Source organism: Protopterus annectens, chromosome 9.part0 (assembly GCF_019279795.1).
Source record: "Protopterus annectens isolate FY-2018-M chromosome 9.part0, PAN1.0, whole genome shotgun sequence".
In the NCBI taxonomy this organism is placed as follows: Eukaryota; Metazoa; Chordata; order Ceratodontiformes; family Protopteridae; genus Protopterus; species Protopterus annectens.
The window spans coordinates 282,082,647-282,104,708 of record NC_056743.1 but is presented as its reverse complement, the minus strand read 5'-3'; the positions used below and the strand labels follow the sequence as shown (position 1 = coordinate 282,104,708).

The 22,062-nt window shown below is 38.4% G+C and overlaps 1 protein-coding gene across 1 annotated transcript in view; it reads right to left on the bottom strand.

Annotated features, from left to right (window-relative positions):
* RAPSN (receptor associated protein of the synapse) overlaps nucleotides 1–22,062 on the bottom strand; it is a 318,527-nt gene that overhangs the window by 381 nt on the left and 296,084 nt on the right. Inside the window, 2 exon segments of the mRNA XM_044082863.1 lie at nucleotides 1–996; nucleotides 3,270–3,469. The exon segment at nucleotides 1–996 is cut by the window's left edge and continues 381 nt beyond it. Of these exon segments, the coding sequence (XP_043938798.1) occupies nucleotides 924–996; nucleotides 3,270–3,469 (273 nt within the window). The 3' untranslated portion in view covers nucleotides 1–923.

The following is a 22,062-nucleotide window of genomic DNA, read 5'->3' as shown; positions in this document are numbered from 1 at the left end:
GTATTACAGTGTTTGGTGTACAAAACTCCTGGCTTGAGACAAGCAATATAGAACTGAATGACTAATAACATCTAACTGCAGCTTAAGGTGATTGGAAGAAACATCCCACCGATTATGTTCCTTGTTCAGAAACAGCACATGAATTATACAGTGCTGTAGAAGACTCCATTCAGGGTTCCCTGATAAACATACAAATTGGCCTGGTCATAAGTGACACAAGCTAAACAAAACATACACAAACTCAATTTTCATTTTGTACAGAGAAAAAAAATAGAACATAAAGCATGATTAAAAAAATCAGTCACAGTAAATTTGATGGTTGGAAGGCATGAATTATGTGGGGTTCTGAAGATGAGTGCTCAGTTACTTTATCCATACGTCCAAAGACACCAGACATATGTAGTTATGCTATGCATTTTGGGAATGTCTTCTCATTACAGCTACATCAGAAGAGTGGTGCTTACCTGACGTTTTACATCATTTCACTCTAGAATCTTTGCTTGCTTAAATTTTCCCAAAATATTGTTAGTATTTGTAACCTAGAGATATGTTGCCTAAACATTGTGTGAAACTACCAATATTTATTCTGTCTGTGGTGCAGGTCTCACATTTGTGTTTTATGGAAGTGGCATTCTTGCCTTGGTTTGTCCTCAGATGGGACTCGAACCTTTCATTTTAAATGCATGTAATATGAAGGAGGAGGAAAATGTGGGCAGCCTTTTGCCATCAGCAGCATTTTTTGCAAATGTCATCTCCCAGTGGGGATATATTTCCTTTCCAAATAGCACCTCTTTCCCCAAAGCACCAGTACTAATATCCAAGAATGTGTGTTCACAATTCATCCACATTTTCTACCACCAGAACTCATAGAATCCTTCAATGGAAAGAGAACTTGTAAACCAGAAAGGCATAATCTCCACTGCTCACACGAACCCTGGCTTGACTGATGATCGTCGACAGTTTGGACAGCCTCTGGTACCATTAGTCTGCAAACATCTGTGTAGAAACAGAAATATTTAACATTTAACCTGATGGAAAGGCTGAAAAACTTCATGCAGTATCATACCCCTTCTGTGTCCTATTCTATATTATTCAGTCCTCCCTTCCATCATCAACTGCATCCCATGCAGAGTTTTCAACTCTATCCATCTTCTATTCGCCAATTCATTTTTACTATTTCAGTTTTTCTCTGTCAAACACAGAAAGACATGTACATGCATGCACACATGTATGCACACACCCTCTCACACAGATAGTGCTTTTTTCACCCTTTGCTGTCTTGTGTACTCACTAGATGCTGATGCAACAAAAATAAAGTTTCCACACATCAGTTAATTACCTTTATATATATATATATATATATATATATATATATATATATATATATATATATATGTGTAGCATGATATGACAGTATCATTTTACCAATGTGGTTGGCTGTATGTTGCTAATGAATGCCGCCATGATTGTGGCACAGGACACGTGGGCTGAATGTGGATGCTGTCCCTGAAGAGCGGGCTGGGCAGGAGCATGGGCATGATTAGCATTTTTTTCATTTTTTTCTGCCCCAGCAGGGAGGAAAGGGGTTTTCTGGAAGGGATGTGACCCATGTCAGAGAATAGGGGATTCATTTCTTCCAGACACAGAAATAAATGTACTAGTTTTTTTCTGTAGATTCTGTGTATGCTGATATCGTACATCAGGTGTAGGATGGGATAAAGTATAGGGAATAAAATTAAAAATAAAAGAAATGCTCATTGATGGCAGTTCACTCCAAAGGGTAATAGAGCCTTGGTCATCCCTTGTAGGAATTATTGGATGAAAATATGAACAAAGAGCTTGATTATGAAGAATGGAAAGGCCAACAATAAATGGGCTAGTGACATATGCCTTCCCTGCTGATGTGTCTTTCCACAAAGTGGATAATTTCTCAACTACATAGAAAATAAATAATGTATTGAGTTGCACTTTCTCTTGATGGGTTGGATTATGGCTGTACCCTTTGTGGTGGCTTTGAGACAGACAGGAATGCGACCCTATTTCCTATTCCCTTACTTTGCTCAGTAGACATTAACAGACATTATATGAAACACATGCAGTCCATTGCAGTGGCAGTGCTAGGGATTGTAAGCTAGACCTCAGCTACAGCCAAATAGTCAGTGTGTTTCAGATTGTGTTGCACCTACTTCCCACTGCTACAACATGACCCACAAAGGGGGAGAGGAAACAACCCTGCTCATCATACCTCTTAATTGTCCAGATTTTTGCAGAATGTCCAGATTTTTCTCTCATATTTTGTTCTGTTCCTCATAAAATTTGTAGTTTTCTGAATAGTTGCTGAGGATTGATGTCAATAAATAATGGCATTCATTTGACCTACAGTCTTCATAAACTTCAGAAAATGCATGCTAACTCAAATCCTGTTATTCTAGCGACTTTCTAAGTTTATAAGAGTAATATTTAACATTTGTCCCTATTTTTGGGCCTTTGACCCCCCCCCCCCATTAGTTAAGGCTTTGTCCAGATTTCTTGTGCTAAGAGGCTGAGAGGTATACTGCGCGTGGATCACAATTTTATTTAAACATTTTTTTTTTTCAAAATCCAAAGTGGTGTATAAATATGACAGCAAGTAAGAAATTATGCAGTAATTTTATGCAAACATAACCATAATTATCAAAAACAAGTAAAACCATTTCAACTCTGAAAAGTACATTTTACTACAAAGTTGGAAAACATTTTTCCTTTTCTTTTAAGTAACGCTGCCACCCCTGCTGTCCACACTTGGGTTCATTTTATACATATACAATACTTTTACTCATTCTAATTGGTTAGTTACATGCAACAGTGGAGTATTTTATTTGCTTTTTGGGGGCATTAACCACATTAGTAGCCCCTTAAATCAGCTGTGGATGCTAGCATATAGTCTGGTAATACTACAGCAGTTCTCTGCTTTAGACATTAATGTCCACTGCTAAAGAGTGTAATAGTTCTGGTAAGTTAGATAGAAAAGCTATCAGGGCTGTTTCACTCCTCTTTAGACACCAACCACACAAGGATGTCATTTCAACTCTCAAAATGGGTCAGGCAGAAGTAAAGTAGTGTTGCTTTGGAGTATTACTAACTGCTTCCTAAGGTAATGGAGGGGTCATAACCCTGATTCCCCTTTCTCATTCAAATACACATATGCAGGGTAGTTGCAAAATGACTGTTAAAAGTACAACCAACTGCTAATATCCAGTGCTTTGCATTGCATCTGGTAAAAGACTTACTTAAGATGGAAGACATGTGAGCAAGGCAATGCTTGTAGCTGGTTATTTTTGTCGCCAATGGATTCACCACACATCCCGCAGTACAGTTCCATCTCCTCAACACACTCGTGAAACTTGACCACATGCTCTCGTAACTCTTGCTGCTGTTCTTTGGCACGGTATATCCCCTCATACAAGCAGTGGATCTTCAGCATGCACAGCTACAGAGGAACGCAAAGTAGTGTGAGTAATAAGGGCCTGCATCCTTTAACACAGTATACCCAAACACGCACACAACATACATGAGTGTCAACAGGACTACTAGAATGGAACATGGAGCTAGCCTCGATTCACAAAATCAGTCCAAGATCACCTTGTTTCTTTCTATGTACCATTTGTGTATACTCTTTACTAAATGCTTGTTGTCAATATGTTTTTCTGAATTTCTAAAATTCAATGGCAAAAGAGATAAATCCTGGAGGAGCACAAAAATGAAAATCCAAGACAATAAATTGTAACAAGGGGCAAAGTAGAATAAGGATATATTTTATTAACAAAGTACAAGTACTTTTTCACAATCCAAAGTGCTTTTTCAACCATTTAAAACAAAACTTACAAAAATCTATATTTAAGTACAATATGGTACAAGTTATGATGGAGTGTGTGAGAGGAGGGATATAAGAATGCATACAGAATTTGTAGTTTTCTGGATAGTTACTGAGGACTGATATCAATAAATAATGACATTCATTTGATCTAGTCTTCATAACCTTCAGAAAATGCATGCTAACTCAAATCCTGTTATTCTAGCAACTTTCTAAGTTTATAAGAGCAATATTGAGTACAATGGGATTGATCGTTTGAATGTTACCTTATTACCTGGTTTAAATGAATGTTGTAGTTTGAAATCAGTTTTAATTATGGAACTGAAAGATTTATACTATTAGTTGAGTATTTTTTATTCCTGATACCTATTCATTTGTATTTTATAAAAGAAATGATATTAAGTGTTGCATCTAAATGCTTGAAATTGTGAGAAAGCACTTCTTCTTTGTTAATAAAATGAAATTTGTTTAAAAATTCTTGGTTAGTGTTGTTTAATAGATATCCTATTGGTATACTATGTGTTCTCATCTATTATGATGTAATTCCAGAAGTCGGCCTTAGTCATGTATAAAACAGACATTTCTGTGCTCAGTACACCTTAATGAAGTATCAGACTTGAAACAAAATACAAAAGTTACTCATCTTGGAAAGTCATATTTCTGACCGAATCGACATTTCAAACATGCAAGCATACACACAAACACAAATTTTGTCTTAAATTATTTTACTAATTTCTGTGTTATAAGAAGTAAAATATATTTTTTTGTGTTAAAAATCATAGTTCACTGTTTTTATAAGAGAAATGTAAGCCCCATCACAAGTCTCTTCCAGTACTCAAAACAACTTTGTAGCAAATTCAGCACTCCTCAGATTTCTTATTAGTGCAAACATCATAAGTTTGAAACCACACCTTTGTGCAACTATCGAAGTAGTACAATTAATCTGGAAATACACCCCCCCGGCTCATAACCCACACTTCTGTTATTTATATACTGAGATTCCTGTACTTTGAAGTAAAGGGAATGCTTCAGAGTTTCAAAATCTCTGATTTAATGTGTACTCACTATGCACATCCCTTCCATCTTACTGTTGGAAGCAGTGTATTTGCTGTCTGCTCATGTAAATCTATCTTTGACTTTGAATCAGTTTTTCCCTCATGTCATAAATGTATGTTTTTCATACTTGCGAATTTTGTACGATGCTTCCTATTAACTATTTGTTAAAAAATGCTTAGTTACTTCCTGCTAAGAATTAGAAAAGAAACTGTATCCCGTGCTTTCCTCTTTTATGACTAAAGAAGGAAAGAAATATGGCTGTCAGGAAATATCATTTGGAGCGCAATCTGGGGAAAGAGAGCGGGAGAAGGTGTTATCTCATGAGTTGGTGCTGCTCACTGTATTCATGTATTCCATCATTATGGCAATGGAGAGCTAGAGAAATCTGTTTTGAGAAGATACAAAAACCAAGATCAGAGCAGTGGAACAGATGGGGGTGTTAGGTTCTGAAGGAACCTGAAAAGATTTCATTGAAAATAAGTTGCTGGTAATACACAACTACTTCAGATCATCTGCAGTTGGAAAGGACAGATTAGGCAAAGAATCTTGAAGTTCAGGTCATTCCTAAAGAGATTCAGGAGTAATTCAAGACAGCAGCAACAAAGGTCAAGAAAGTCCTGAGGTGCACAGTCAGTTGGAGGAAACTGTACTTACCATCACCTATGCTGATACATTTGCATACCTGGCTTACTAGGCAGTATGTAGGCCTTGCCCTTTATTGAACTCCTTCATGTCTAAGGTACTTTGAAGATTACATTCCTCTGCTTCCTGTTTGCATTAGAAATAGTTATGTAATCCATGCAGTGTCAGAACCATATCCTTATTATCTTTATCACGTCATTTAGTATCAGCTTTATCTGTGCTCTATGTCTTTATGTACATCTGGAGATAATCCTGTGTAAATGCTGGAAGTAAGTGAGAGTCCACTATTTATGAGATACTTGCATATTTCTATTTTTATTTATTTATCGCTCTTCTCCCACAACCTTGCAGGATGGTTTTCTTACCATAACCCAGACTGTCAATTTGTTCTGGAGGAATGGGTGTATTCCTGGGTTAAGCAAGAGCTTTTAGTTCATTTGATCCTACCTGTAATCACTATCAGCCTAACAACCAAAAGAAACAGGACTGCAAAACAGAGGTCAACAGTGAACTACAGCGATTTACAAAAGAAAAACAAAGCACACTGGATCTCGTTCGCCAAAAATTTAACTTGGACTGAAGCTCCAAAGGCATTGGTGTTTCTATATTCATAAAGGATGCACACACCTCCACACAGGTAGCCCAATATAATGCATTAGAGACACTTCGGGTGCAGCTAACATTGGGTAAGACAGTGATTCAGGTCATAGCTTGCTATAGGTTCCCAACCATGTCCCAAGACTCACACTCCACGTTCCTAAGCACCCTGGAAAATATTAGGATCCAACCTAACACTCTATTACTAGGTGACTTCAACTACCCCTCCATTAACTGGGAACACTACTCATGTACCAATGCACTTGCCCAATGTTTCCTGGAGTGCATTAATTCCAATGCCCTGCACCAGCTTGTTCTTACCCCCACTAGAGTTAGCAACATCCGTGACCTGGTCATAACTAACATTGGTGACCTTTGCTCTACACCATTAGTCAGCTCCTCCCTGGTTAGCTCCAACCACAAACTAATTACCTTGGAAATCCACATCCCTTCCCCCTCCCCTGCAAAGGTAACCACCATGAAAAACTTCTCCAAAGCTAACTTTGGGCTCCTAAAAACAGAGGTGGCTAACTTCATGGCACCCATGCAAATGGAGAATAGTTGTATGACTGCCGAATCATACACTACTTACACAAATGCATAGATCTCGCCATACCCAATAGAACCAAGATGCTCTCTTCCAAAAAAAGAAGCCAATCTGGTGGTCCCCTGCCATAAACAGACTCTACAACAGAAGGAGGAAACTGATACGGAATAAGGTGAAGTCCCAAGAATGGAAAATCTTCCATATCAGCCTCAACAAAAAGTTGAGATCCCTCATCAAATCCTCTAAAGCTAGCTATGAAAACAGAATTGCAGCAGATAGTAAAGGCAACCACAAAAACCTCTATAGTTATGTAAAGAATTTCCACGGCAATACCCAGATTTGCTCTGAGCTACTGCACAATGGTACCTCCTATACAGAGCCAACAGATATTGCCAGTATAACTGCTGACAGATTCAGTGCCAACTTTACCCCCCCCAAAAGACCAATCACAATATCCAGTAGATTGCCAGGCACCCAGTATTACTGCTGCACAGGTTAAAACAATACTGTCCAAGGGCAAGAATACAGCTTCTATGGGACCTGACAATACCATGGCTGTGTTCTACATGAACTACAGTGTGAACTGGCACCTCACCTATATGCCCTGTTCAATCACAACCTCACCTCAGGCTTTGTCCCTACCGAATGGTGCACTGCTACAGTCATCTCTCTCCACAAGGGAGGACTGACTACAGACCCTGTCAACTATCACTCCAATAGCCTGAAGAGCATGATATGCAAAGCTATGCAATGCATCTTCGTGGACCTAATAAACAAGGATGTAGGGAGTCTCCAAATTCTGGATCCCACACAGTTTGGTTTTGTGAAGGGTAGATCATGCCTGCTCAACTTGGTCAACTTCTTTGAGTCAGACACCAGAGCTGTGGATGAAGGCAAGGTGGTTCATACAGCCTATCTTGATCTGGACAAGGCTTTTGATACCATTTCCCACTCAGGAATCCTAGAAAAACTCACTAAGCTAGGCATCAACCCCTTTATCACTAGGTGGGTTGCAAACTGGCTCACAGATAAAACTCACAGTGTGAAAGTAGCTGATTCAAAGTCATGAGTGGAGTCCCACAGGGTTCGGTCCTGGGTCCTCTCCTGTTTGGTATCTACTTCTCTGACATCCAGGCCAACACAAAGGGATTCTGACTGACAAAGTTCACAGACAATTGCAAGTTGGGAGCTATTATTAACTCCCCAAGTGATGTTGATATCCTACAGAATGGCCTCACTGAGACCAACGACTGGTGTTAGAGCCATGGCCTTAAGCTCAATGTCAAAAAATGTGTTGTCACCCCCTTTGGGAAAAACCTGGTTCCTATGAATTACTGCATTGATGGTAGTCCACTGAACACAGAAGGTGTTATAAAGAAATGGGAACACAGGTTGACAGCAACCTCTCTTTTGATCACCACATTGCCACTGTGGTCAGTAAGTCCTTCTATGTGGCACATGTCATTACTAAGGGTTCTACATCCAGGAAGAAAGAGGTCATTGTCTCCCTCTACTCTTCCCTCATTAGGCCAATCATTGAGTACAATGCCCCATTTGGCATGTACCTCACTAGACACCTGCAACAACTGGAGAGGCCACAAAAGTACCTCACAAAGAGGATCCTAGGCCTTAAACACTTGTCCTATATGGACAGACTTAAAAAATTCCAACTCTTCTCTGTCTCATATCGCCTACTTAGAGGAGATCTCTGCTTGACTTACAAAGCCATGTCTGACTCAACTCTGTTAGAAATGCTACATCTAAAGAAATCCCAGTCTCTCCATACCACATGCTTCAGAGACCTCAGCCTCATTACCACAATTAACAGAACATGCTGGAGGGACAGGTTCATAACCCAGAGACTGCCCACGCTATGGAATAGACTTCCCATATATGTCAAGCGGAGCACCTCACTGGCCCTCCTCAAGAGAAATCTTGATGAGTGGATGGAAAATAGAAAATTCATACAGGGGATCACTCCAGTGGCTCTACTCGACAGAGGCACTGGGAACTAAGGTCAGGTGACACTATGCCAGGGTAATCCTATGGCTAGGCTTGTAAAGGCCCCAGGGCCATTAGCCTATGAACAAGCAGAGCTTTAGGGATAACCCTTCTTCAGTGTATAAAACCAGTTCACATGCATCCATTTTTCTTGTATAGTCATAAGAACAAGTCAACCAATCACTAAGCTAGTTAAGGTAGAGATATATGCACCTAAAGACAATACTATAAATATACATAAAAACATATCATATATGAACATATTCCTAAAAATTCTAAAACATTTTAATATATTGTAATACATTTGTTGATGGCATTATACAAGAATATATTTAAAAAAAATGTAACTACATTTATAATTTCATCTGCCTTAGTTTAAGAATAGGTTTAATACTTGCCATTGCATTCAAAAATGAAGGTTTATCAGCCTGAAATCTCTCTATCCATTTATATTCAACTACCTCTGTCTTATTAATATTACCTCCTCTCTTACTCAGGGTGACCTTCTGAACCACTATAAAGTGAAATTCATGCCTTGCACCATTCTCATTCACATGTTTAGCTGCAGAATTTGTAAGAACACTGCTCCATATATCTGAAAGATGCTCTGAAATACATTCTGTCTATGTTCTATTAGCTTTACCAATATAAAAGCTGCATGCTAAATCACTCCAGTAAGTCGAGATATGTGGTATGCTTCTCCTGGTTAATGGTGTGGGACCTATAGCTAGTGATGATGTGCTAGGGGGTTTTGCATGTGGTTAATTGGACATGGAGTAGCTTGAGACAGTCGTACTGTTTGACTAGTCTTGAGGCGTACTTATTCTTTATGAAGATGGATATTCCTCCTCCGTTGGTTCTTTCTTGCTCAGTATATGATCTGAATGTATGGAAGGTGTTGTAGCCCTGCACAGCTGGGGTGCTTTCCATGGCTTTGAACCATGTCTCAGTGACTGTACAGATGTCAGCATCTTCCAAGGTAAGGAGTGTTTCCAGGGAGTGAAGTTTCTTGTATAGACTCCTAGCATTGAGCAGCAGTACCAGAGAAGAGTTGGTTATATTGGGTGATTGTTATTTTTGACACTGCCTAAAAAAGGTGCAATAGGTTTGGCTAATGTCTTTGCCAGTATCCAAAAGCCTAGATGCAGACCATCTCTGGAAAAACAGCATGACCTGTCAAACATGTCCTCTCAGGCTGACAGATACTGGATCCGCTTGGACTGACAGGAGATGATAAGCAAACTGTTAAAATCATTCTTTTATTTTGTTTGTATTGTGACATCATCCTTGGTGAGGGTAGAATGCTGCTCAAGGCTAGGCTCATACCTTCCTGTAACAAGCAATCTGAGAGCTCAATCATGTCTGTCTTCATATAGGCCACAGGGGTACATTTCAGACTATTCAAACCCACATTGCCTGTACTTGTGACTGAGTAATTTGAGGGCTTGTGTGATCTGATGGATTCTAGCACCTGACACACAGTTAACAATAACATTCTCCTTATCCAGCCTTTTGAGGGAGACATCTGTGTCTCTTTTTAATTTCTCCAAGTCTTTTGGGTTTCTAATACCATGACAGGAATGGACCCCTTTCTCAGTATGGAGTCTCATATGACCAGTATGTTGGGTTTTGTGGTGTTTCATCTTATGGACTTGTTTGTTAAGACAATGATGTGGGGTTGCGGTTTGCTTTGTCATGTGTATATGTGATTTCTGAAGGCAGCATTTGGAAGGCCTCTGAACTTTTGTTAAGTTACGAGTGAGTACGTCCACATATGTGGTTTTATGTGTCATATCCTTATTTAGTGTGGGAAGTAACGTGTGTGCTAATAACAGATTTGTCTGTATGTGAGAGTCTTGTCTCCAATTACATAATATAACTGTATCTCTAACATATAATATTTGTTTGTTTCAGGATTAAGTGGTTGTCAGTATACATGAGACAATTGCTACATTGCCTCCGGATTCCCATATCCATCAAGATGACCACAGAGATGGTAGAAACTGCCCATCCATGATAGCAGATTCTTACTGTGTGTTTTATCAGGGAAAGAAATGGGTTAATTAGACTGGACTGTGCTGATAGACTAGAGATAGCGAAAGAACCACCAGGTAAAACAGCTCCAGGACCAAGGTTTATTAAAGCGCTTTTCATTTGCCAAGTAAGCAAACTTCTTCAGAATAAATTACACACAACCACAATGCAGTATTTAAGACATTAATTAATCATCAATTAAGCTCAATAAATATTAATTAAGATTAGTAAGGTGGAACTACCTTCAGACCTTGTATATATGTGTGTTCTTACAAAGTTTATACACATAGAAATATTCCTAATCTTTTTAAATGTACATACAAAATATACATAGACTTTATAGAAATTACAAATCTATGTGAAAAATAAATCTGTTAAAAATACATAAAAAACTCTAAAAAGGAAATTAAATAAATCAGAAATAACTCTGTTTGTTGTTCTTTACCAAAATGAATAATAATAATAAAAATAATAACAGTAGTAGTTATCTTGAAACAAAACTAATGAATGTTTCAATACCACAATGATACTGCAAACAGCATGTCAAGATACTTAAAAATGTTTAAAAATATATGTATGTATGTCTACCTTCTAAGGCTCAAAGTACTTAATATACATGAAATCGAACATGCTTCATTAAGACCTGGATAATGGTAAGCCTCCAACCTTATCTGCCAGTATAGTTCAAGTTCAAGTAATTTTAATGAGGAAGGTCCACCTCTATTGTCCGAAATTATCTGATCTATTGCAATAAACTTGAACTGATGGGAAGGGAAGTCAATTGATAACTCATTGTTCGGCATACTATATAGGGAAAACCGAACGTAAGTTCAGAGAGCGTATTTATGAACATCAGTACGCCATAAGGAAACATAAAGTAACTAATGCCCTTGCCAAACACATCGTTGACTTCCCTTCCCATCATTTCAAGTTTTAAGCTGAAAAGATTTCATTGAAAATAAGAGGAACAAGTTTTAAGCTGTCTAACAATCGGGATAACACACAATTAGCCTTCTTCTAGCAATCCCCAACTTGGACGGGCTTGAATCAGCAGACTCCTGACTTAGAGTGCAGAAAAAGACTCTTAATGAATGATGTCTGATTTGGAGCCCAAGTGTAAACAACCACTCGATCTAGTTTCAGCAGCCTTCAGTCTAGTAGCTACAATGTAATTAGGAACTTAAAGTAGACAGAAGACATAGGATAAGTAGGATCTGCCATAGTTCTGTGTGCCAGCAGCCAAGCCTTGAATGTATCCACACTTGTATTTTCCTAGAAGAAGAGAAATACAAGCCATACAGTAAGTATAAGTTAAAGAATTATTGTGAGCCTGGAAATATCCTGCCATATGTTCACCATTTATTCTTAATTAGGACACAAGGCCGTACACAAACTATAGATGCATATATAAACGAGCTGACAAATTGACACAAAAAATGAATCTCATGGTGTGCATGATTTTTTATTAAGAGACAAAATGACTAGTGGTATACAAACAAACAAGGAGCAGTGTTTGAAATTAAATTGACCTGATCTTAAGAAAATATAAATGTATGGAAAGCAAGTGAAATTCCAAGGAAGAGCATATTTAAAGGAAATAACTGGGAAAATGGATATGTGTAAGCTAAGGTGCTAGCAAAAGAAAAAAATGAGAAATAGAGGGAGAATGCATTGTTACTATAATAAAGCTGATAAAGAGAGTCATTGATTGCTCAAAGGAGGCCGAAACACCAAAGGCGGAGGTGTGTCCATATTCATTAAGGATATCCACACCTCCAGGCTAGTTGCTCAGCATAATGCATCTGAGGTTATCCAAGTGCAATTAACTCTGTGCAAAACTGCAATCCAAATTGTAGCTTGCTACAGATCCCCCCACCATGCCCCAGGATTCCCACTCCTCTTTTCTTGATATACTGGAAAATATTAGGGTTCAACAAAACACCCTAGTAATGGGCGACTTCAACCACCCCACCATTAACTGGGAAAACTACTCGTGTACCAACTCCTTAGCTCAACGCTTTCTGGAATTCATAACCTCTAATGCCCTAGATCAACTTATCCACACCCCAACCAGGGGCAACAATATCCTAGACCTAGTCATTACCAACATGAGTGACCGGTGTTCCACACCTGAAGTCAACTCCTTGTTGGTCCAATCCAACCATAAGCTTATTGCCCTTGATATCCACATCCCGACCCTACCCCCATTAAGGAAACCACAGTAAAAAATTTCTCCAAAGCCAATTTCATGCTTCTTAAGACAGAAGTGGTGAACTTCATGACACCCATGCAGATGGACAATACAGTTACAACTGCTGAATCCTACACAAATGCACTCTATAAGCACTTACACAAGTGCATGGATCGTGCTATCCCAAACAGAACCAAGATGCTATCCTTCAAAAAAAGGAAGCCAATCTGGTTGGTCCCCTGCCATAAACAAACTGTACAACAGAAGGAAGAAACTGTTCAAAAGAGAGTAAAATCCCATGAGTGGAGGAGCTCCCTAGTCAGCCTCAATAAGAAGCTGAGATCCCTTATAAGATCCTCCAAAGCTAGCTACGAAAACACAATCGCCACTAAATCCAAGGACAACTACAAAGCATTCTATAGCTATGTCAAGAATCTAGATGGCAACACCCAGATCTGCTCTGAGTTACAGCACAAAGGCATGAAAATTACAGAACCAACTGATATTGCCAACATCCTGGCAGATAGGTTCAGTGCTAGTTTTACCCCCCTCTCACCCCATAAAGGGCCCATATCTATATAGGAAGAATGCAGAGTCCCTGTAATCACAACTACGCAGTTAAAAGCTGCACTCTCTAAAGCCAAAAACACAGCATCCATGGGACCGGACAACATCCCAGGCTGCATTTTACACGAACTTGAACTGGCTCCCCACTTAAGCACCATGTTCAATAATAGCCTTGCATCAGGCTTTGTGCCCACTGAATGGAGCACAGCAACAGTTATCGCACTCCACAAAGGGGGAGCCAGCACTGATCCCGGGAACTATAGACCTATTAGCCTGACAAGCCTGCTCTGCAAGTCCATGGAATGTATCATCAAGGAACTCATAAACAAAGACATTGGTAACCTCCAAACTCTGGATCCCACCCAGTTCGGGTTTGTGAAAGGCAGATCATGCCTCCTGAGCCTGATGACTTCTTTGAGGCAGTCACCAAAGTCATGGATGAGGGTAAGGTGGTTCACACAGCCTATCTTGACCTCACGAAGGCTTTCGACACCATCCCCCATTCTGGAATTATAGCTAAACTCACTAAACTAGGTATAAATCCCTATGTCACAAGATGGGTTGCCAAATGGCTCACTGACAGAACCCACACTGTAAAAGTTGCAGACTCCAAATCTGACCTCAAAGCAGTGACAAGTGGAGTACCAGAGGGTTCCGTCCTGGGACATCTCCTGTTAGCCAAACACAGAAGACCTCTGGCTAACGAAGTTTGCAGATGACTGCAAACTAGGAGCCATAGTCAAGTCCCCAAATGATGTGGACATCCTACAGAAGGGCCTCCCTGAGACAGATGCTTGGTGTCAGAGCAATGGCCTCAAGCTCAATCCCAAAAAGTGCAGTGTCATCCACTTTGGTAAAAACTCTGTACCCATGAACTACCACATAGGAAGCAATCTACTTAACACCGAATGTGTGATGAGACCTTGGGACCCAGGTGGACAGTAGTCTTTCCTTTGATAGTCACATTGCCACAGCAGTCAGGAAGTCCTTCTACATGGCACACCTCATCATAAAAGGGTTCTCATCCAGGAAAAAAGAGGTCATTGTTCCCCTCTACTCGTCACTCATTAGACCCATTATAGAGTACAATGCCCCGTTTGGAATGTACTTCACAAGACATCTGCAGCAGCTGGAAAGGCCACAGAAGTACCTCACAAAGAGGATTACTGGCCTCGAACAAATGCCCTACACTGACCGCCTCAAAAAACTCCGCTTTACTCCATAGCATATCGCCTACTCCGAGGTGTTCTCTTCCTAACATATAAAGTTATGTCAAACCCAGAGCTGTTGGACATGCTACACCTAAAGAAATCCCAATCCCTCCGAGCTACGCGCTCTAGGGACCTAAACCTTGTCACCAGAATAAACAGGACATGCTGAAGGGATAGATTCCTGTCCCAGAGACTTCCTATACTCTGGAACAAGCTACCCATCTATGTCAAGCAAAGTTCTTCATTAGCACTCTTCAAGAAAAATCTTGATGAGTGGATGGGAAATAGGAAATACACCCCGGGGATCACTTCTGTGTCTCTGCTTGACAGTGGCACAGGAAAATAACTTTCTTGGGTGGCGTAAGCCATGGAACCTTACTGGCTAGGCTTACGTAAGCCCTTGGGCCGACAGCCTAGTACCTACCTATGGAGATGAAATTCAAGCCTCATGTACTACTTGCCACTACAGGCATGATAGCCAGAAAGCATTATTCTACACTTAATCAGTTTTGTAAAAACTAAAAAGATTCATTTTCAGAGATGTATAAAAAAGATACATGGGTTCAGAACAATCTGCATGTTGTTGATTGTAAACATGAAAATATGCTGATTGTTGAGAGTATTAACAATACTAGCTCACATAATGAAGTATGAAAATATGCAAAATAAAGAAAATTAATAAACCTATCTCGAATTAAACCAGACACAATTTGTCTGTATTGTTATTTCTGAAAATACTTTTGGAAAACTGAGGTTAAAGGGCACAGAAGAAAGTGCTGTTTATATTGTAGTGACATTCAGGATGCAAAGTAAAGCCATTTCATCAAAAGTTACTTACATGGATACAAAAAGTAGAAGAAAGATATTCTGTTTCAGACGTAGTACTTACAAAGAAATTCATATGATATGCTGGGTATTTCCATGTTTGAGAAACTAGGAGTGGTAAATCAATTTCCAAGTTTGAGAGCAAAGAATGAATGTGGAAAGTGATTACACAATCACTCACATGTTAAACAAAGTACGCAACCATTGCAGTGACATCATTCATAATTATGTTTATGTACATAAAATGTTTGGCAGAAGTATATTATGCAGAAATAAATTCTGGTGCTATGCCAGTAATAGCATGCTTCAAGGAAAGTACCCCAGTAACACCTAGTAGCTCTTGGGTAGAAATGAGTAGGAAATAAAGCAAACAGAAATTACAGACATCACAAAGAACCAATTAAGCCAACAGAGTAGGTGAAAAGTATGGTTACTTCTGTAAAGTCTGACAAGATTTGTATTTCAACAATAAATCTGAATAAGGTGTTTGAAGAAATGGTCTCAGTAATGCAAAATGCTGACTTGTTTTCAATAATAGATGCAAACTAGGGATTTTGTCAGATAAAGACAGATGAAGTAAGTCCAAATTAAACACATGGTATGACATTTGGAATGTACAATTTCCTTACACTTCATTTTGGCGTCTTGCCAGCATCAGATGTATTCCAGAAATATTGCACAGACAATTTAAGGCTAGGGAAGTGCTAGAAACATAACTAATGATCAGTTATGTGGGGTCCAACTTAAGAGCTTGACAAGATTGCTACAGTTGCTGAATAAAAACTACATCATTTTAAGTTAAATAAGAGCAAAGGGAAAACAAGAATGATAAGTCTGAAATATATGGTTCATATCCTAATGACAGAGGGAATGAAGCCTATTACAGAAACATTCATAGCAAATGTGCAAATACAAAAGCTAGAAGACACATACAGTAACAGAAAGGTGCCTAAGAATGATGTAGTGTTTTGCTAAGATTGTACCTATGATGTCTGAAGGAAGTGTTAATAATAATGGTTAAGGTGTTTACCTTACAGACACAAGGTGCAGAGTTTGAGTCTCACATAGAGTAATGTACTAGGCTTAACATGGCCCCAAGGACAGTTAGTCTAGTACTAATCTATGAACCAATCTGCTGTCACCACCCCCACCCCATCTGTCATTCCTTTTCAGAATAGCCACCTTATATCACCCTAACATAAGTCTGCACACCAGAATCATTTCCTCTGTCTGCTATGGTTTCAAGTAATAAAAGCTCAAGTTCCTGTAGTTCATTACCATTTTACCTTCCATCCCACTGATCTTTCTTGTAGCTTTTCCCTGCATTTATTTCAGCAGCTTAATATCCTATTCCTCATATGGCCTCCAGAACTACACATAGTATTCAGGAAGTATTAATATTTGGAAGTATTACCTCCAGCTCTCTATGGGTATAACCAAGCAGCTGCCACTGCCAGTCACACTGATCACAGCAGTCTAGTCTAGGTGTGATCACAAAAATCCATTTTCTGACCTGTTATCATCAATTCCACTCCTCTCAATTAACACTTCACTCTAGGGTTGCTGTGGCCCAAGTGTTAAACTTTGCATTTGCACCTAATTTGATCTGCCACCTTTCTGCCCACTTATTCATCTTTATTTATCTTTCTCTGCAGTCTTGTCCCATCCATCACTGCTGTGCCTGTCTTTGTCATTTGCAAAAAGCTGATCCTATTCTCTAATCCCTCAGATATGTCTAAGATAAACACATTAAAGACTACTCATCATGTCAGACCATTGTCCACTCGTTTGACACTTTCCTAATTCTTGACATTGCTCTGTCACCACTACCTCGTGTGTCTCACCATTCATCCATGCAGCTATTGAGTTCTACAGTCTTGCTCGTATTCACATCTCTTCCATTTATTTTATCAGTCTGCTACGTGAGACAGGAATAAATGCCTTGTTGATATTCAGTGTGGCCTGGCTAGTTCTGTCTCTTAAGTTTTTTTCTTTCTGCTTTTACCTAACAAATCCCTTGCTTCCCTTGATCCATTCTGCTGTCTTTCAACTTTAACCTTTGCTGTTCTTACCATCTTTGCTGCCTTTTTCTGCTACACATCTTATACAATGCCACTACCACCTGCCTACACACTCTTTTGTGCCTGTTGTAGGCCCAATCTTTTGCTCTATTTGCAAGCCTCACATTCCAATAAAGTCAAACTGACTTTCCATTTTTTTGCCTACCTCTCACTCATTTGTAAATATCCTTTTGTACTCCATTCTTGGTCCATTCTTGTAGCTTGTTTACTCCTTGGATTCATTCACAGTTATTGCTATATTTATCAGTGGTCTGTGACAGGTTAAGTATTAAAAAGATTTATAGACCACTAAAACAAAAAGTTAAACTGTTGAATATACAAAGAACGCCACAGGAGCAACGCCAACGTGGAACCAGACAGTATTTAATTAATCAACACAAACACGAAAGTGTAGCAAAACTGCTGCTATCCACAGTAAAAAGATAAAAACAAAAAACTTGGTGTAGTATTAAACGCTTTTCGTTTGCATACATACACAGACTTCTTCAGATACTAACACACCATAATGTGGTACTTTAAATATGGTGCTACAATCACATGATTAAAATTACTCTTTGTCGATAACCCTTTCATGGTAAAAAACCTTTTCTTACCTTAGTAAAATATTGGACAGGTCATTTAAGCACCATTGTGCCACGTTGTAAATCTTTGTAAACAGTAAAATTCGTAAAAATTGGTAAAAAATTTTAAAATCAAACTCTTTACTGAATTGTGTGAACACTTGTGACTTCCTATTAGTGTGACCCTATAGTTGTAGTTATCGGTGGTGGTAACAAATTTAGTGACAGTTTGCACATTGTTGTTATTGCCTAATGTTATCCCAGGCTTAAGAATCTCACTCTACTGCCCAACTTAATACATTGTTGTATGTGCTTCATACATAAACAATTGGAATAAAGCCTTATGTATATATAGGTTGGATGTAAATAGTTCTTAATTAGTAGCTTTAGGGTATAGTGTATAATGTTGAACGTGACAGTACTGAAAGGCATGTTGTCACCGTCATAAACACAACGTTTGGAAACAGATATATAAAGGCGAAATTATGTTGTTGTGTCTTTCGGCTTTTCCCGGTTAGGGGTCGCCACAGCGGAACTCCAGTCCGGTAATGATTGGCAGTAGATTTTTAGGTGCCGAGTTCAACGAAGGTGCACCCATTCACGCATGTCTCCACACAGAAGACGCTCTAGCTGAGAATCGAACTGGACAGCGTCTTACTGTGAGGCGACAACGCTACCGCAGCACCACCACCACAGTAATTTTACTTGTGTTTTTACTGTGTCACTAGTTTGTACTTACTACTAAGCTTAGCATAACTAATGTCTTAATATTAATGTACAAATTAATGAGTATACTTCATTTAGACCTAGTGGTCTACATGCATCTAATCTCAGTGGCCACAATAGTTCTATTCTCTCTAAAATTAGTATACACAAAATGAATGAACACAAGTGTATAAAAAAAAGGGGGGGGGGTTTATTTTTATTGTGTATAACTAATTTGTACTTACTTCTAACCTTAACATAACCAGTTTCTTAGTTTTAGTATATACGTTAATGAGTATACTTCATTAAGACCTGGTGGTCTACATGCGTCTAGTCGCAGTTGCCACAGTAATTCTATTTTCTTTAAAAATAGCGATTTTGAACCTCCCCTTATCATAGTTTGTACTTTATTTTCTTGATCTGGAATTTGTTCAATGACTTTAAACTTAAATTAATGGTTTGGGTATTCCATACAATGTTTAGCCAAGGCATTGTCCTGCTTACATCTACTAATCGCATATGTATGGTCATAGATTCTATCTCTCAATCTTCTGTCAGTTTTGCCCACATAGAAGGCTGGGCATATCTGGCATTGGGATAAATAAACCACTGCTCTTGAATTACAATTAAATCTATTTGTAAGTATATAATTTCTGTCTCTAATCAAAAATTTATTTCCAATGTCTATAAATTTGCAGTAGTTACACATCTCACATCTCGATATACCTACAGTCCTAGTTATACTGTTATGTTGTCTTTACAAAATGTTTTTTAAGTTTTTTTCCTCTCCTGTATGTAATAACTGGAGATGTTCCTACTTTTTGAACTATTTTTCTGTCTGTTGAAAATAAATGTAAATTCTTTTATAAAATGCCCATTATTTCTTCTGCCTATAAATTAAATGTTACAACAAAACTGATGTTCCCATTCATTGTGACAGTATTAGAACTAGATCTAGCCATGGGGTATTAGTGTCCTCAAATTGTTCAGGTAGTATTTTAGTTGTAATTAACTCTGTTTTTTGGTACTAACAATGTTCCTTTATTTAAAATTGGTTTGTAAATTCTTTTCTCCCACTTTTTTGAACTTCAATAGTTATATTGTGAATTAATTCAATTGGATAACCTCTATGCATGAACATATTACTCAAATTTTCACATTCCGCTATGAAGTTATTCTGCATAGTGATCATTCTTGCTGCCCGTAGTAATTGCCCCTTAATTACAGATTTTTTTCTGATGCAGGGGATGCAAGCTGCTGAAATGCAAGAGTGAATTTGAGTATGTGCTCTTTCTGTAAATTTTAGCTATGTAATGCTGTCCTTGTATATCTTTAGATAGTACAACATCGAGGTAGCTAATACTAAACTCTTGATAATCACTTGTGCATTTTAAAAATTCAGTTGTTCCGTTAAGATACTTAACTATTTCTTTTGCCACTTCACTACCCACTATGATAATAAGAAAAATATTGTCTAGGTAGCATGTATAAAAGGTAATGCTAGTTTTTAAATTAACATTTTGAGGACAAACTTATGTTCCCAGTGTGCCATAACTAAATTGGCAAAACTGACCCCACATGGAGACCCCATAGCTACTACAATTTTTTGTAAATATATATTGTCAAATGCAAAAAAGTTATAATCCAAGACAATGCCTAATAATTGTTCAATTAATCTTTGTTCTGAGTCACTTGCTCCTCTTGATCTAATAAATTCAATAACCCACTCTATGCCTGTGTGATGTGGAATAGACGTATCTAAATCACAGACATCTGTTGTTAAGAAATTTTTGTCTGCATTGAACTCAAGTGAGTTAATTTGTTCAAGAAATAACCACGAGTCTTTACATATTTGTTTTTCTTTATTGACATAGGTCTTCAATATAGAGTCTATTACTTTAGCACAAGGGTATGTGATAGATTGACGGGCATCCACAAGTGCTCTCATGGGGGGGGGGGGTCATTGAGATTTTTATGTATTTTAGGGACTCCGAACAAAGATGGGAGTCTAGGCAAGTACATAGTCAGATAGTTATTTGTATGTACATCTGTTAATGAGTCAATAAACAAGTCATTAATAAACATGTTGATTCTAACTCACTGAAACTCACTTTTTGATAGACCTGTCCCTCAAGTAGTTTCAACATTTTTTCAACATACTGGTTTACCATCATTACCACCAATCCACCCCCCTTTATCCGGTTTCATGATGTGAATTGGTAAGTTTTTAAACTGTGTTAACTTCATCTTATCTTCTGTAGAAACATTATTATTGTTTACAGAATTAGCATTATTGCTAAACAAGTTTCTAATCTCTATTTCCCACATGTACTCAAATAAGTGGATAAGGGGGTGGTTTGCATGTACTTGCTATCCTTAAGTCTTGCCTATCATTTGTTCCACTACCCAATAATACAGTCAGGTTCAATTTTCTAATGTAAAGTTTAAAGTCTAATAATGTCTCTGCTATATCGCCTCTATTAGAGGGTACAAAGGTAAGCCCCTTGGCGAATAGTTCAACCAGATTGTTGTCAATAGTGAAATCTGTGTAACTGTAGATCTTAAAGTCCCCTTTTGAATTTGTTATAATATTGTAACTTAAAGGGGTAGGCTCCTGTTCACCTATAGTTAAGTTCTCTGTTGTTTCATCCTGTTGCTGACAGCTCATGTGCAGGATAATATGGCTGGCATAATATCACATTATTCAGGACATGCTCAGAAAATATAATGGTCCATGTAAAGGTTAAGTATGTCCTACCTTTTCAGACAGCTACAGTCTCTCATACTCCTCAAGGATCATTTGGGGTCCCTTTTGTTTTGCACTCTTCATTAACAGTATTGCATGGAATATTGACTGACTTATTGCTTAACTCTAAGCTAGTAGCCTTGATTTTCTGCAGTCATTTGTTTCCACAGGCCTAATGAGAGGTCCTTGGTGAGGATACATATAAATGTGTAGTTCAGGCCACACGTGTTTCTGTTAAACACAAATAAAGCAAAACGTAATTGCACCCCAGCTGACTGGTTGATCTTTGGCTGTGAAGACACTAAATAAGGGACAGCCTATACCTTTAAATGTCTTCTTCTCTGGTTTGACACTGAATAGTTACGTAGTAAATGGATACCAAACTTAAGTACAGCACACTAATGAGTGATCTAATGCACCATCACCAATGAGTGATTCTGGGATTT